Source organism: Orcinus orca, chromosome 1 (assembly GCF_937001465.1).
Source record: "Orcinus orca chromosome 1, mOrcOrc1.1, whole genome shotgun sequence".
Classification (NCBI taxonomy): domain Eukaryota; kingdom Metazoa; phylum Chordata; class Mammalia; order Artiodactyla; family Delphinidae; genus Orcinus; species Orcinus orca.
Genome location: NC_064559.1, coordinates 51949188 through 51965714, shown reverse-complemented (window position 1 = coordinate 51965714; position 16527 = coordinate 51949188). Strand labels below are relative to the sequence as shown.

The 16527-nt window shown below is 36.6% G+C and overlaps 1 protein-coding gene across 7 annotated transcripts in view; it reads right to left on the bottom strand.

Annotated features, from left to right (window-relative positions):
• The window catches only part of ABL2 (ABL proto-oncogene 2, non-receptor tyrosine kinase), a 115842-nt gene that overhangs the window by 34411 nt on the left and 64904 nt on the right, over positions 1-16527 (bottom strand). Inside the window, exon 1 of one of the 7 annotated variants that reach the window (XM_004269802.3) lies at positions 4752-5528. The exons of 4 other annotated variants lie outside the window; for them this stretch is intronic. In XM_004269802.3, the coding sequence (XP_004269850.1) occupies positions 4752-4863 (112 nt within the window). In that variant the 5' untranslated portion in view covers positions 4864-5528. Of the gene's footprint in view, positions 1-1135; positions 3873-4751; positions 5529-16527 lie in introns of those variants that run through there. 2 more of the 7 variants (XM_004269807.2, XM_033428168.2) reach the window with 2 other exon arrangements.

The following is a 16527-nucleotide window of genomic DNA, read 5'->3' as shown; positions in this document are numbered from 1 at the left end:
AATGAGATATCATCTCACACCAGTCAGAATGGCCATCATCAAAAAATCTAGAAACAATAAATGCTGGAGAGGGTGTGGAGAAAAGGGAACACTCTTACACTGTTGGTGGGAATGTAAATTGATACAGCCACTGTGGAGAACAGTATGGAGGTTCCTTAAAAAGCTACAAATAGAACTACCATATGACCCAGCAATCCCACTACTGGGCATATACCCTGAGAAAACCATAATTCAAAAAGAGTCATGTACCAAAATGTTCATTGCAGCTCTATTTACAATAGCCCAGAGATGGAAACAACCTAAGTGTCCATCATCGGATGAATGGATAAAGAAGATGTGGCACATATATACAATGGAATATTACTCAGCCATAAAAAGAGACGAAATTGAGCTATTTGTAATGAGGTGGATAGACCTAGAGTCTGTCATACAGAGTGAAGTAAGTCAGAAAGAGAGAGACAAATACCGTATGCTAACACATATATATGGAATTTAAAAAAAAAAAAAATGTCATGAAAAACCTAGGGGTGAAACAGGAATAAAGACACAGACTTACTAGAGAATGGACTTGAGGCTATGGGGAGGGGGAAGGGTAAACGGTGACAAAGCGATAAAGAGGCATGGACATATATACACTACCAAACGTAAGGTAGATAGCTAGTGGGAAGCAGCTGCATAGCACAGGGAGATCAGCTCGGTGCTTTGTGACCGCCTGGAGGGGTGGGATAGGGAGGGTGGGAGGGAGGGAGACGCAAGCGGGAAGAGATATGGGAATATATGTATATATATAACTGATTCATTTTGTTGTGAAGCTGAAGCTAACATACCATTGTAAAGCAATTATACTCCAATAAAGATGTTAAAAAAAAAAAAAAAAAATCAAGGGCAACAAGAACTTCTGTACTACCAAGTCAGAAACAGTAATCAAGTAGACACTGAAGCCAACTCTTAAATCCTATCAGGCCCAAAACAACAAATACTGTATATTTATACTTTACTTTGTGAAAAACAGTATATTTAAAATCTAAGATTTACAAAACTAATGATTTTAGTGAACATCTACTATACAGTACGCACCATGCTGGGCCTCAGAATATAAAGATTAAAAATCACAAATAACATTATTTGGACTTACTATAAAAAACTAGCATCCATTCTTTCCCCCAAATGTGCTGCTCTCACAGAATTTTCCACCTCAGTTAATGGCAAGTCCATCTTTTCAGTTCCTCAGGCCAAAAACCTTGGAAGTTTGAGTACAAACTGTAAGATAAATAAGCTCTGGGGATCTAGTGTATAACACAGTAATTATAGCTAATAATACTGTATTATAAATTTTAAAATTGCTAAGAGACTAGACTGAAATTGTTCTTACCACAAAAAAAAGAAATGGTAATTATGTGACATGATGCAGGTATTAGCTAATGCTATGATGGTAATCATCTTGCATTACCAAAGTGTACCAAATCAACACTTATGTATTATTATACCTTAAACTTACACAATGTTACATGTCAATTATATCAATAAAGGTGGGGAAAGAAAAACAAAAAACCTTGGAATCATTCATGACTCCTTTTTTGCTCTCCAATACGACGACATCCAATCCATCAGGAAATCCTATTGGCACTGCCTCCAAGAATATATCTGGAATTTATCCATTTCTCACCCCCTCCACTACTACTGCCCTGTCACCAGCATCATCTCTCAGCTAGATTATTTCACTAGACTTTTAACTGATCTCCATGCTTCTTATCCTAGCTCTCTACTGACTATTAACACACCAACCAGCTTTTAAAGCATAAGTCAGATTGCTTTACTCCTCTGCTCAAAACTCTTTGATGGCTCCTTATCTTGGAATAAAAGCTAAAGTCCTTACAAGGGGCCTGCAAGGCCCTTTGCAACTTACCTTGCCCAATTCATCTTCCTACTATTCCTCTCCCATTTTACCTCATTCTGACTACTGGCATCCCTGCTGTTGCTTGAACAAGACAGGCACACTCCTACCTCAGGGCCTTTGTACTGGCTTTTCCATCCACCTAAAACATTCTTCCCCAAGACATCCACATGACACTTCACTCAAATGTTACCCTCTTGGTATGGCATTCTCTGACCATCCTATTTTAAAATGCATCTACTCCTGACAACACTTCCACATCCCCCACGCCTCCTTTCCTAATGTATTTCTCTCCATCACTTTTTTTTAATATGTTTATTATTATTTTTTTGGCTGTGTTGGGTCTTCATTGCTGTGCGCGGGTTTTCTCTAGTTGCGGCGAGTGGGCTCAGTAGTTGTGGCACATGGGCTTAGTTGCTCCGCAGCATGTGGGATCTTCCCGGACCAGAGCTCGAACCCATGTTCCCTGCATTGGCAGGTGGATTCTTAACCACTGTGCCACCAGGGAAGTCCCTCCATCACTCTTATTACCATAAAATATGTAATTTATTTATCATCACATTCACATCAACTATTACCTCACCCCACTAGAATATTAGTTTCAGGAGGACAGATATTCTTGCCTGCTTTGTTCACTAATAAATTCCAAGCACCCCAAACAGTGAATGCATATAAGAGGCTCTTGAAAACAATCTGTTGAATAAATGAACCATGCATACTGCTATACTCACAGAGGATGCTATGAGAGGACAGAATAAGAAAAAAAACTCTGCAGTCAGAAAAGGTTTCAGAGAAGAGAAAGCATTTAAATTGGATGAGCAGGAATTCTGCTCTGACGATAGTAGAATGACAGACTGTCAAAGTGCAAGAATATGTCTATGACATGTGATTCATCTGTACTGGAGAGGAACTCCATCAAGCTCAAAGGAGGATTTTTAAAGGCAAGTCAGCTTCTTAAAACCATGTTATTTGACAAAAGGAGAAAAGAGAATGAGACCTGTGGCACAATTTTATGAAAACTTAAAACATATATACAGGCTAAAAAATACCGTACATTTCTGTAATATATAAAAAATAATAAATACAGGAAAACAGTCAATTCTGAGACCAAAGTACTAAAAGAACCACAACTTGGAAAACAATCCTTTTTATCCCCCAATCCCCTTCTTCCCATCTCTGGTTTTACAGTCTTTTTGGTCAAGTCAAAAGACCTTATTTCCGGGCTTCCCTGGTGGCACAGTGGTTGAGAGTCCGCCTGCCGATGCAGGGGATGCAGGTTCGTGCCTGGTCCGGGAAGATCCCACATGCCGCGGAGCAGCTGGGCCCATGAGCCATGGCCGCTGGGCCTGCGCGTCCGGAGCCTGTGCTCCGCAACGGGAGAGGCCACAACAATGAGAGGCCCGCGTACCGCAAAAAAAAAAAAGATCTTATTTCCTTCGTTTCTTCTTTCTTCCCACTCTTTTGTTCTCACAGTACTAAGGCTCTATTTCCTGTACAATCCGCCTGCACAGGATATCCACTTAAACACCATCCTACCCACTAGCACCAAACAAAAGGGGAAATTTTCCAAAGACAAGAAACATCCTAACATTTTCCTGAGGCCAGGAATGAACATGTTTTAAATCATAAAGAGTTAAAGAACTAAATGGGGGAGAGCAAGCTAAGGAATGAAGACAAAAAGAGGGGGGAGGACCTATAGGAAGTAAATGCCACCGTGTTATCCAGTAGGTCTAGTCTATGCTACTTTCCTCATGGGCTTAAAACAGTCAAATCTGGATGATTCAGAATACAAGTGTGTAGGCTGGGAATGTTTTATTTTTGAACAATGTCAAGTGACTACTATACATGAGGTAACTTAGATAGTGAGTTATCTTTCATTACTCACTATTGTTGAGGTATATCATGGACTTAAGATGACACAACAGAAGACTCTAATTTTTGCTTATGGAATATAGGACCCAGGTAGCAGAAATACATTGTGACTATTAAGAAAATGTAATTTTATTACTTTTTTCTACTAATACACTTGTAGGAAACAATAAAAATAAGGTAAAACATAGAAGTAGCAGCTTGTACAAAGTAAATTATCAGGATTAAACAAGCTAAAATCCAGAATAAAACTCAAATTCAGAGATAATTCCTAAATTTAACGTTTAATGTTTAATTACTGTTTAAACAATGTCTAATGTTTAATTAAAATTAATGTTTAATTTTATTAAAAACACTTTTTACCAATTAGTCATTCAATAACTTTTAGCAGAAATTTCTAAGTTTAAGAAATTTCTAGGTAGAAATTTGTCAGGTAGTAATTGGAGAAATTAATATTCAAAAATTTCAGTTTAGGCATTTCCAAGCATTTTTACGAACACTTATCTTGCTAGAATTCTACTTTGTCTGACTGCATATTCTCTAAGAAGCTAATACTTTTTTTTTTTTTCTTTTTGGTTGCACCGCACAGCTTGCAGGATTTCAGTTCCCCAACCAGGGGTCAAACCCAGGCCCATGGCAGTGAAAGCGCAGAGTCCTAACCCCTGGACTACCTGGGAAGTCCCTAAGAAACTAATACTTTTTAACGCCTCTTTTAAAAACGTGTAAGGTGGTTAGATAAATCAATTGCTCTCAATACCAAGCCATATGTATCTTAAAACTACAAAATATCATATGTCATTCATTTCTTTCATTCAATAGGTACTTACTAAGGCCCTACTATGAAATACCAGGAAAAAAAACCACATGAAGCTTCACTGGCCAAGAATAAAGATGATAATAGTAGATAATATTAATTTTTTGAAATCTCCATTCATGCTTGTTTACTGTGATTATGTACCCTCCCCAAACTATCACTCTTATATCATACCTGTCAAGTTGGGTAGAGCAGTTTCTGAGGCCTCACTGCACAGGCAGCAAAGCGATGTGTCCTGATCTCTGCCATAACAATTAGGTAGAAGCAGAGCTGTCCCAAAGACCATTCCTCTGCCCAGAAGCACAAAAGTTTAACTGATCTATGTACAGAGGAAGTCTTGGAATTCCACTCTCTGACAAGCAATACCATAAGCATGTGACACTCATTCATGTTCTCAGTAGCCAGAAGGAACCAATGGAAGGGTAAGCGTTTACAAGTCCAAAGTGGGTGAAGAGTTACATAAAGGAAAATGTCTAGTAATTAGCAAAACACTGAGTCAGAATGGAGATACTTCAAAACCTCTGGAACATTTTGAAAAAATAAGTAAAAACCGACACACGAGTAACAAATAATACAACACGTAGGGATTAGTACATATAGATGGGATTTCATTCCTAAGTGATAATGAAGTGAGACTGTAGAGAAAAGTTTCCTTGAAGAAAACGCATTTACAATAAGTGTTTACACTTTTAAGAGAGGAAACCCCTAACAAGACTCATCTTTTGCATCACTTAAATTAGTTCACGAAACCACAAATCCAAAGTCAAAGAAATAGTTACAGTCTGATTCATAAGCACAGAAGCCAGGAAATGATGGCCTTCAGTAAAATTTTGGCTCTATTATAGCTTAATAAAGGTTAAAAATATGGCATGATAGTGCTGAAAACTTTTGAGTATTATAACTTTTAAAAGTGAAAGCCTAATCTTTGTTAATACATAGGAACAAAGTTAAATAAAACTTAAGAACCTTATAGGAAATTAGTAAAATCTACAAATACTGGATGACTTTAGTGGTATAAACTACAAAAATAATACAAGAATGTGTTACTGTACACCTAAGAATACTCATTGATTCAAGAAATATTTGTTAAGTACCTACTATGTACCAGCCACTGTGCTTGGTTCCAGGTCAATAAAGGTAATGGTAAAATTATAGATAGCAAAACTGAAATAGCCTTCAATAAAGATGTTACAAAATTATAATGTAAACTTAAAGAAAGAATGACTTTGATGTAGGTAATTATTAACAGTGTTAAAAAAAACCTTATGCACTCAAAGAAATTAACTTTTATGAAGCCAGTACTGTTAACATCATGGGGAAAGCAAGAGTTAAATGACTAATGGGTTACCTCAAATTAATGACTCAGAATTTCAAATACTGGGTTGAATTTCTCCTTCCCTAAATTACACAAAATAAAAGGCAAAGGAGCTCCATAATTCATATTTTATACATATCTACATTCTATACCATATGATTTACTATTTAATCAGTAAATCTGCTATTTAAATTACCAATAATTAATAGTTACATTTTTAAGGCTCCTATATTGTTACCAGGAGTACAGAGAGAATGAACAAATAAACAAAATGTGATACATACAACAGAATATTATTCAACCATAAAAACGAATAAAATTTTAATATATGCTACAACATAGGTGGGCCTTGAAAACATTATGCTCAGTGAAATAAGTCAGGCACAGAAGGACAAATATTGTATGATTCCACTTATGTGAAATACCTAGAAGTTGTTCTAGTTCTGGAAATGGGTGACTGTACTTAAGGCTACTAAACTGTACACCTTAAAATAGTTTAAAAGGTAAGTTTTATGTTATGTATATTTTATAATTTTTAATTAAAAAATAAGAACTACTGACGTCTCCAAAGACCTCTGTTATGTGGGTTACATCTATCATTATTTATCATATTTGAAATTAAAACTGAGAAACTATAATATTAATTTTAAAATAACAATAAACTCATGTTAACATATTTTATTAAAAATAACTACCCTTGAAAAGATAATTAAGAGTAACATTGTCATTTTTTGCAAATCTCTTAATATCTAGCTTAAAAAAAGACAGTAGAATCTTCATTCTGCATTTGATCTGCTGTGATGTTATTTTTGTTTAAGTATATGAAAATCTTATTGCACACAGATATGGAGGTATAAAAGGAAGGTATATTTTAACATTCTCTCAGATTATTATGGATATTCTTCTTTGATACCACACCAAAACCCAACAAAGGTTAACTGTAAATTGAAATCTGAAACCACACAGACAAAATTTTCATAATCTGTCAAATTAAAATTTGTTGGAGGGCTTCCCTGGCGGCGCAGTGGTTGAGAGTCTGCCTGCCGTTGCAGGAGACACAGGTTCATGCCCCGGTCTGGGAGGATCCCACGTGCCACGGAGCGGCTGGGCCCGTGAGCCATGGCCGCTGAGCCTGCGCATCCGGAGCCTGTGCTCCGCAGCGGGAGCGGCCACAACAGTGAGAGGCCCATGTACCACAAAAAAAAAAAAAAAAAATTGTTGGTTTATCTTGTACTTGGAATGGGTCTATTCTGTACTTTGCATTTTTTAACATCAGGCATTGATCATCTGGAAATCATGCTTCACTAAATGTTGACATACTTCGTTATATAACATTGAAACATCCTATTCATTACTATCACCATCAACCTCATCACAAAAGTTTTAAGAAGTTGTCATGATCAGAATGATGGTTACTAATTTTATTGAATTCTAATTTTTGCTTAAAAGCTCAAATTCTACCATTTCCAACAATTAATACCTGTCTTCTTTGAAAGAGCAAACTCACTACATTCATTTTTGAGAAAATGTCTACCAAATCCCAAATCTGAATAGTTTCTCGTTCAATCTTTCAAGTGCAAATAGTGTTCCATGAAAAAAACGGCCAGTTCAGCTCAAAACACACAAAAATTGCACATGGCTCTCTCTAAAAACAGCCACAATATTTTGGCAAGCAGCAGAAGTACTTTATGCATACTTTCCATTTTGTCACATAGAATACTAAAAAGACATGTACCTGAGAATCAAGATTTTTATAAAATTAATCATTTTTACTGCTTAATCAAGGAAATTCTTAAGTAAAACTGTTTTGTTAGACTTTTTATTTTATACTGGAGTATAGTCGATTAACAATGTTGTGATAGTTGCAGGTGCACAGCAGAACAACTCAGCCATACATATACATGTATCCATTTTCCCCCAGACTCCCCTCCAATCCAGGCTGCTACGTAACACTGAGCAGAGTTCCCTGTGCTATACAGTAAGTAGGGCCTTGTTGGTTATCCATTTTAAATATAGCAGCGTGTCCTCAACATAATAAAGGCCATATATGACAAACCCACAGCCAACATCGTCCTCAATGGTGAAAAACTGAAAGCATTTCCACTAAGATCAGGAACAAGACAAGGTTGCCCACTCTCACCACTCTTATTCAACATAGTTTTGGAAGTTTTAGCCACAGCAATCAGAGAAGAAAAGGAAATAAAAGGAATCCAAATCAGAAAAGAAGAAGTAAAACTGTCACTGTTTGCAGATGACATGATACTATATACATAGAGAATCCTAAAGATGCTACCAGAAAACTACTAGAGCTAATCAATGAATTTGGTAAAGTAGCAGGATACAAAATTAATGCACAGAAATCTCTGGCATTCCTATACACTAATGATGAAAAATCTGAAAGTGAAATCAAGAAAACACTCCCATTTACCACTGCAACAAAAAGAATAAAATATCTACAAATAAACCTACCTAAGGAGACAAAAGACCTGTATGCAGAAAATTATAAGACACTGATGAAAGAAATTAAAGATGATACAAATAGATGGAGAGATATACCATGTTCTTGGATTGGAAGAATCAACATTGTGAAAATGACTCTACTACCCAAAGCAATCTACAGATTCAATGCAATCCCTATCAAACTACCACTGGCATTTTTCACAGAACTAGAACAAAAAATTTCACAATTTGTATGGAAACACGAAAGACCCCGAATAGCCAAAGCAATCTTGAGAACGAAAAACGGAGCTGGAGGAATCAGGCTCCCTGACTTCAGACTATACTACAAAGCTACAGTAATCAAGACAGTATGGCACTGGCACAAAAACAGAAAGATAGATCAATGGAACAGGATAGAAAGCCCAGAGATAAACCCACGCACATATGGTCACCTTATCTTTGATAAAGGAGGCAGGAATGTACAGTGGAGAAAGGACAGCCTCTTCAATAAGTGGTGCTGGGAGAACTGGACAGGTACATGTCAAAGTATGAGATTAGATCACTCCCTAACACCATACACAAAAATAAGCTCAAAATGGATTAAAGACCTAAATGTAAGGCCAGAAACTATCAAACTCTTAGAGGAAAACATAGGCAGAACACTCTATGACATAAATCACAGCAAGCTCCTTTTTGACCCACCTCCTAGAGAAATGGAAATAAAAACAAAAATAAACAAATGGGACCTAATGAAACTTCAAAGCTTTTGTACAGCAAAGGAAATCATAAACAAGACCTCAGAATGGAAGAAAATATTTGCAAATGAAGCAACTGACAAAGGATTAATTTCCAAAATTTACAAGCAGCTCATGCAGCTCAATAACAAAAAAACAAACAACCCAATCCAAAAATGGGCAGAAGACCTAAATAGACATTTCTCCAAAGAAGATATACAGATTGCCAACAAACACATGAAAGAATGCGCAACATCATTAATCATTAGAGAAATGCAAATCAAAACTACAATGAGATATCATCTCACACTAGTCAGAATGGCCATCATCAAAAAATCTAGAAACAATAAATGCTGGAGAGGGTGTGGAGAAAAGGGAACACTCTTACACTGCTGGTGGGAATGTGAATTGGTACAGCCACTATGGAGAACAGTATGGAGGTTCCTTAAAAAACTACAAATAGAACTACCATATGACCCAGCAATCCCACTACTGGGCATATACCCTGAGAAAACCAAAATTCAAAAAGAGTTATGTACCAAAATGTTCATTGCAGCTCTATTTACAAGAGCCCAGAGATGGAAACAACCTAAGTGTCCATCATCGGATGAATGGATAAAGAAGATGTGGCACATATATACAATGGAATATTACTCAGCCATAAAAAGAAACGAAATTGAGCTATTTGTAATGAGGTGGATAGACCTAGAGTCTGTCATACAGAGTGAAGTAAGTCAGGAAGAGAAAGACAAATACCGTATGCTAAGACATATATATGGAATTTAAGGGAAAAAAATGTGATGAAGAACCTAGGGGTAAGACAGGAATAAAGACACAGACCTACTGGAGAACGGACTTGAGGATATGGGGAGGGGGAAGGGTGAGCTGTGACAAAGCGACAGAGAGGCATGGACATATACACACTAACAAACGTAAGGTAGATAGCTAGTGGGAAGCAGCCGCATAGCACAGGGATATCAGTTCGGTGCTTTGTGACCGCCTGGAGGGGTGGGATAGGGAGGGTGGGAGGGAGGGAGACGCAAGAGGGAAGAGATATGGGAACATATGTATATGTATAACTGATTCACTTTGTTATAAAGCAGAAACTAACACACCATTGTAAAGCAATTATACCCCAATAAAGATGTTAAAATGAAAAAAAAAAAGACATATATATATATATATATATATATATACACACACACTGTCTACAAGTGACCCGCTTCAGACCTAGGGATACATACAGACTGAAAGTGAGGGGATGGAAAAAGTTATTCCATGCAAATGGAAATCAAAGGAAAAAATAAATAAATAAAGATGTTAAAAAAATAAAAAAATAAAATGGTAGACCTAAATCCACATATTTATAATTACATTAAAGGACAATAGCCTAAACACAGACATATGTTAGATATATGATCCAACTATAGGCTATCTAATAGAAACTCATTTCAAATATAATCACAGGGGCTTCCCTGGTGGTGCAGTGGTTGGGGGTCTGCCTGCTGATGCAGGGGACACGGGTTCGTGCCCCGGTCCGGGAGGATCCCACATGCCACGGAGCGGCTGGGCCCGTGAGCCATGGCCGCTGAGCCTGCACATCCGGAGCCTGTGCTCCGCAACAGGAGACGGCCACAGCAGTGAGAGGCCTGTGTACCGCAAAACAAAACAAAAACCAAATATAATCACATAAGTAGGTTAAAAATAAAAGGATGAAAACGTATGTCCACACAAAAACCTGTACATGAACATTCACAGCATTATTCATAACACCCAAAAGTGGAAACAACAAAATGTCCATCAATTAATGAATGGATAAAGTTACTCAGCAATAAAGAGGAATGAAGTACTGATACATGCTATAACATAGATGAACCTTGAAAACATTAAGCCAAGTGAGAGAAGCCAGTCAAAATGAACATATATTCTGTGATTCCATTCAGATGAAATGTCTAGAATTGGTAAATCCATAGAGACAGAAAGTAGATTAGTGGTAACCTAGGAGTGGGGGTGTGGGGAGGAATATGGAATGACTGCTAATGGCTACAAGGTTTCTTTGGGGGCCTTATAAAAATGTTCTTAGATTGTACTGATGGTTGATGAACTCTGTGGATATACTAAAAACCACTGAATTATACACTTTAAATGGGTGAATTTTATGATATGTGGATCTATATCTCCATAGAACATTAAAAACATGCTATATGAAAGAAGCCAGATTAAAAGTCTACATGTTGCATGACTCCATTCATATGAAATCTCCAAAAAGAGCATATGTAGAGAAAAGGAGATTTGTGGTTACCTGGGACTGGGTTAGGAATGCTGACTGACTACAAACTAGTACAAGGGACGTTATGGGTGATGGAAATGTTCTAACAACTATATTGTAGTGACGGCTGCATAACTACGTACATTTTTTAAAAATCACGGAATTGTACATCTTTTAAAATGTAAGTTTTATAGAATGTAAATCATAAGTCAATAAAGTTTTTGAGCCAATTGTGAACTCTTCATTCCTTGAAGAGGCTGCATCCCAGTTTGCCCCTGAGCAGTTAGGGAGGGATTCTGCTCCATGGAAAAGGACCTCTCTCCTAAAGAGACACAGTCTGTTGCCTCCATCACAGCTTCCCTTTGGGCTCATTTCAAGCTTGGCCGAACTGGGGAACCAACTGGGGAACAGAGTGGAGACTGCCCTGCATTCCCCTTTCCTCTGCCTCAATATGTCTTTATAACATCAGCTGGTGTCTTACAAAGGGAAAGGGAAGCCCACACACACCCAGAACTCTTGCTGGTCAGAGATTCCCTAAGTGTCTGTCCTTGCCTGAGTTTCGTGTGCCTGTGTTGTGAACCCTGGAACTATGGAGTTGGGGAGGGGGGCGCAAGTATTGCCCTAAGAATGCTTACTGTTCTTTTACTGTTGGGATCTGTTCTTGGGTAGGGTGGCAGTTGGGGAAGCTTGACTTTGTCTTCGTCAATAAACTCTCATTTACACAAAGGAAAGAAAAAAGAAAAAGAAAAAAGTCAATAAAGTTGTTCTTTTTTTAAAAATAAATTTATTTATTTTTGGCTGCATTGGGTCTTTGTTGCTGCCCATTGGCTTTCTCTAGTTGCAGAGAGTGGGGGCTACTCTTCATTGCGGCGTGCGGGCTTCTCACTGCGGTGACCTCTCTTGTTGCGGAGCTCTGGCTCTAGGTGAGCAGGCTTCAGTAGTTGTGGCTCACGGGCTCTAGAGCACAGGCTCAGTAGTTGTGGCACACGGGCTTAGTTGCTCCACAGCATGTGGGATCTTCTCAGACCAGGTATCAAACCCATGTCCCCTGCATTGACAGGCGGATTCTTAACCACTGCACCACCAGGGAAGTCCCAATAAAGTTTTTAATAAGGCATAAAAGGTGAAAAAAAACAAGCAAAACCAGACTTTTGTTCTCTGAAAGATACTGTTAGGAGCATGAAAAGATAAGCTATAAATGGGAGAAAATATTTGCAAATTATATGCCTTACTCATTAATTTTCCTAAAATATGTATTTAATATCTGTTGACATATCATTTTTTCCTAATTATAGAAGCAATACTTGCCCATTTTCTAGAATCCAAAACACAAAGGAAGGAAGACAATTAAAAGCAATCAGGATCCCATCACTCAGAAATAACTACTGATAATATTTTTCATACATTTATAACCAGTCTCTTTCTTATCTTGTTCTTAAATATGTTCTCTAACACATACTCTTACATCAATTTTTAGCCTTGAGATTAAAATTAATATATAATCTACCAATTCCTATAACTTAAGATTTGGAACTTGGCAATAGAAAGAATTTAGTTCATAGATTTGTTTGGGACATGTGCAAATTTTATTTATTTCATTTAGATTTTTGTTCTACATATTCAGATTCCTAAGATCCAAAATTTATAAAAGCAATATGCTTTTTAGAAAGAAATTCAAAGCAACTTTATCAATAGGTAAGTAGTTTTTATATCTTTATAAAGCATAAACAATTTTAATTTTCAAGGATGAACAAAATTTAAAATGAAACATATGTTATAATCTATTCCTAAAGTATTTTACCCATTTTGTGGCCAAAATATCAACTGCCCAAAAGTCAAAATAGTCCTCACATGTTCCCAAAATCAAAGAGCAAAGTTTTCAAAGTCTGAATATTTCAGAAATTTATTGTAATGAGCTTATAATTTTGATTATTTTCAAATGCCATACTTAATTATGTATTGGTCTCCATGAAAAGAGAAGATGATGTCTCCTCACCATTCGCATATCTTTATTCTCCTCACAAAACTGAATTAGAATCTTGACTTTCAACTCCACCCTCAAGGAAATGGAGAACTTGCTATAATTTATTATATTCAGAGATGTTGACTGGGCCACATTTTCTCTGTCTACTGTGTTTTTCTCCTGCTTCTTTTTAGAAGGTATGGTCTTTTCATGAAACAAAAGAGGTAAGATCTATAACTTGGTCCTAGCTAACTGTATTTCTTCAATAGGCTTGAAGCAAAAACTCCTTCTAATAACAAAGTGTATCCTGCCTTGCTTATTAGTTCCATGTGCAGATGTCATTCTTGAAAGAGAATCCTGTTTAAAGGAGCGATGTAAGGGGAACTTAGGGATTGTGCTGTCTCTAAGAGAATTATTTAATATCATCCTCTAATAGCACCCCCTTCTCATTATTTCTCACACTATCATTTGCCCTCTTTTTGAAGGTATAGTTGTCGTAAGATAGTATTAAAATATTTGCATTTGGGAAAGAGTCACCCAGCCATTTGCAGATAAGATTATTTAAACAGATAGCTGTTTGCCTTCAACAACGTGATCACTAATTTTCCTCTATACTAATCACTGTACCTTGCACATAGTAGGCACTCAGTATTTTTTAATTAGTGTTCACAAAACTCTGCCAGCATGAGTTTTCCATGCAAATTAAAAATGACTCAAAGCGATTTTAGCTCTCTCTACACTTTGATTATAATAATAGCTACCACTTATGGAGCATATATAAACCAGGCACTTTACACACTTTAATTGATATATTACAAATTATAATATTATTAACTATAGCCCTGAAGGACAGGCTTTATTATCACCAATGTACAAATGCTCAGAAATGCTAAGTATTTTATTCAAGCTCCAGAGCTAGTTGGTGAAGCAAGGATTCAAAACCATAGGTCATGTATAACTCCAAAGCCCATGCTCCTTTCGCTATTCAAGGCTGCCTCAATAGAGAGCGGTACAAAAACAACTACTGGGAAATGTTTTCTTCTTACCTTCTAGAGAAGAATTTTAAGACAGCCAGACTCCCCAAGTGGAATGAACTTGATTCATCTGTCCATACATAGGATGACATTTAAGAGTCAAACCTAAGAGACTAATCAGAATGATATACATGTGCTCACCAACCAATGGATTCCATCAAAGGAAACTGGAAACTGCTGGAATTTACTCCCAGCAGCAGAGTAATTACAAATTTTTCCAGAGTTAAGGCACAATGACTCAGAAGACTTTTAAAAATTTGTGTAGGTCATGCCCGAACTCAGAATGCATCCAAAAATATAACCTTTCTTTAACTGACAACTTTCATCTCTTCTTTGAAGAATCTTATTTAGACCAAAACAAAACACTGTGTCTTTACTTTTGATTTGTCCTCAAATATGAAACAATGAGCTGAACAAAAGGCTTCCCTTAATGTACGGCTCATCTCACAAACATCTCAAACAAAAAAATACTGTATATGTGGGCATTCATTAGGAAATATTTCTTATAGTTCTGAAGGTCCTCTAACCTTACCCTCTAGGACACCTGTCACTGCTCTGCAGATAACTTAGTAACATAATCCTTTATGTGATGCTAAAAGTCAAAAAAGCTGGTCTTTCCTGTTTCCGACTGGTGGAGCTAGTTTTCCAATGTCTATGAAGAGGCATGTGTATGTGTATATACTACACTCTCTATACTTGGGTCCTGGCTGCAAGCTATTTCCTGCTGGCTGAATTCAGATATTTCCAATGGACTTAACTAAAAGAAACAAAGACCTGATTCATTACCCTTATTTCAGCAGCAATGGCTGTCCAAAGCAATAGAACCTTCCCTACAGCACGAGTGTTAGAAGTAAGAAGGAAAGAAAACATACTTCAAATTACAAAATTCTTTTGGTCTAGGGCTCAAAATAATATATATATATATTTGTTCAAATAATCTATAAAAACATGCTCAGGATTCAATCCATATAATTTCATTGCTAAACTCTGTACTTCTCTCCAGCTTAAAACAAGACTACCAGTGAAATTACGAAATTACTGAAAAATTTTAAAGATACATCTTAGTTAATAAAGCTCTCAGAGTTATTTTACTAAATGATCTGTCTGAGAATACACAGTACTATAAGTACTACATAAATACTATGTATTATGTAACTGTGTACTATGACTCAAAGTTCACTGTTATCACTGGCTTAATTTATGATGTGGGGTAAAATCATACAGGGCAGCAAAAAAAACTCTGCTTTAACACCACCACCACTGCCAATAATGTCTTTCCAGGTCACTAGTTCAAATATCCAGGTGAGAGTTGTAGGTGAAAAGGGAAGAAAGGGGAGGAAAAGGGAGGAGGGAGGAAAGGAGGAAAAAAGAATACTTTAGAGGTATCCAAAAGATAAAAATACGGAATCCTTAAGAGCAGGAGCTAGTAGAATTTCTTCACCAGGATATCTGAGAGGCCCAGATCAAGAGAGCAGTGGCTTTGTGCATTTAAAGTGTTACAAATTTCAATTTCCCCTTTCAGTTTTGCTACATTTCCACTGATTATATCTTGATGATGGAAGGGCAGAATACTGTGCTCACTAGTAACATTTACAGGACAGACTGAGGAAGAATATAAATCAGATATCAAAACTCTTCCTAAATGCTAAGCCAGACTGTGAGGAAAAGAAATAAGGGACAGGGAAGAATAAGTTAAGAGGTTGAAAAAAAGCAATGTTATATTAACCCCACAGGAGCAAAACTTAAATTCTGGACTTTTGAGCACCATATCATTTAGGAGCAATTTAGAAGACAGAGAATGGGAGAAAATTAACATCTAACAGTTGCTGAGTACTTGTATCAAGCCAAGCACTTACATCTATTACCAAGCACTTATATCTATTACCACTAATCCTCATCTTAACAATGATAAAAATATAATATCCCTTTTCTCAGATAAACAGACCACATAATGCAAACTATATGTATTTTTTATTTTAATTTATGACTATAACCAGAGACAATTTTGGAGTAAGATTTGAAATTCTGCCTCTAACATTTATAAGCCTTGAAATTGTGGGCAATTAATAACTCTGAAAACATAAATAAATAAATAAGACAATAAAAATAAATAAATAACTCTGAAAACAAATAAAGCCACCCTATTTACAGCATGGCACAACAGAACCATGATAGTATTACAAAGTCATATGCATT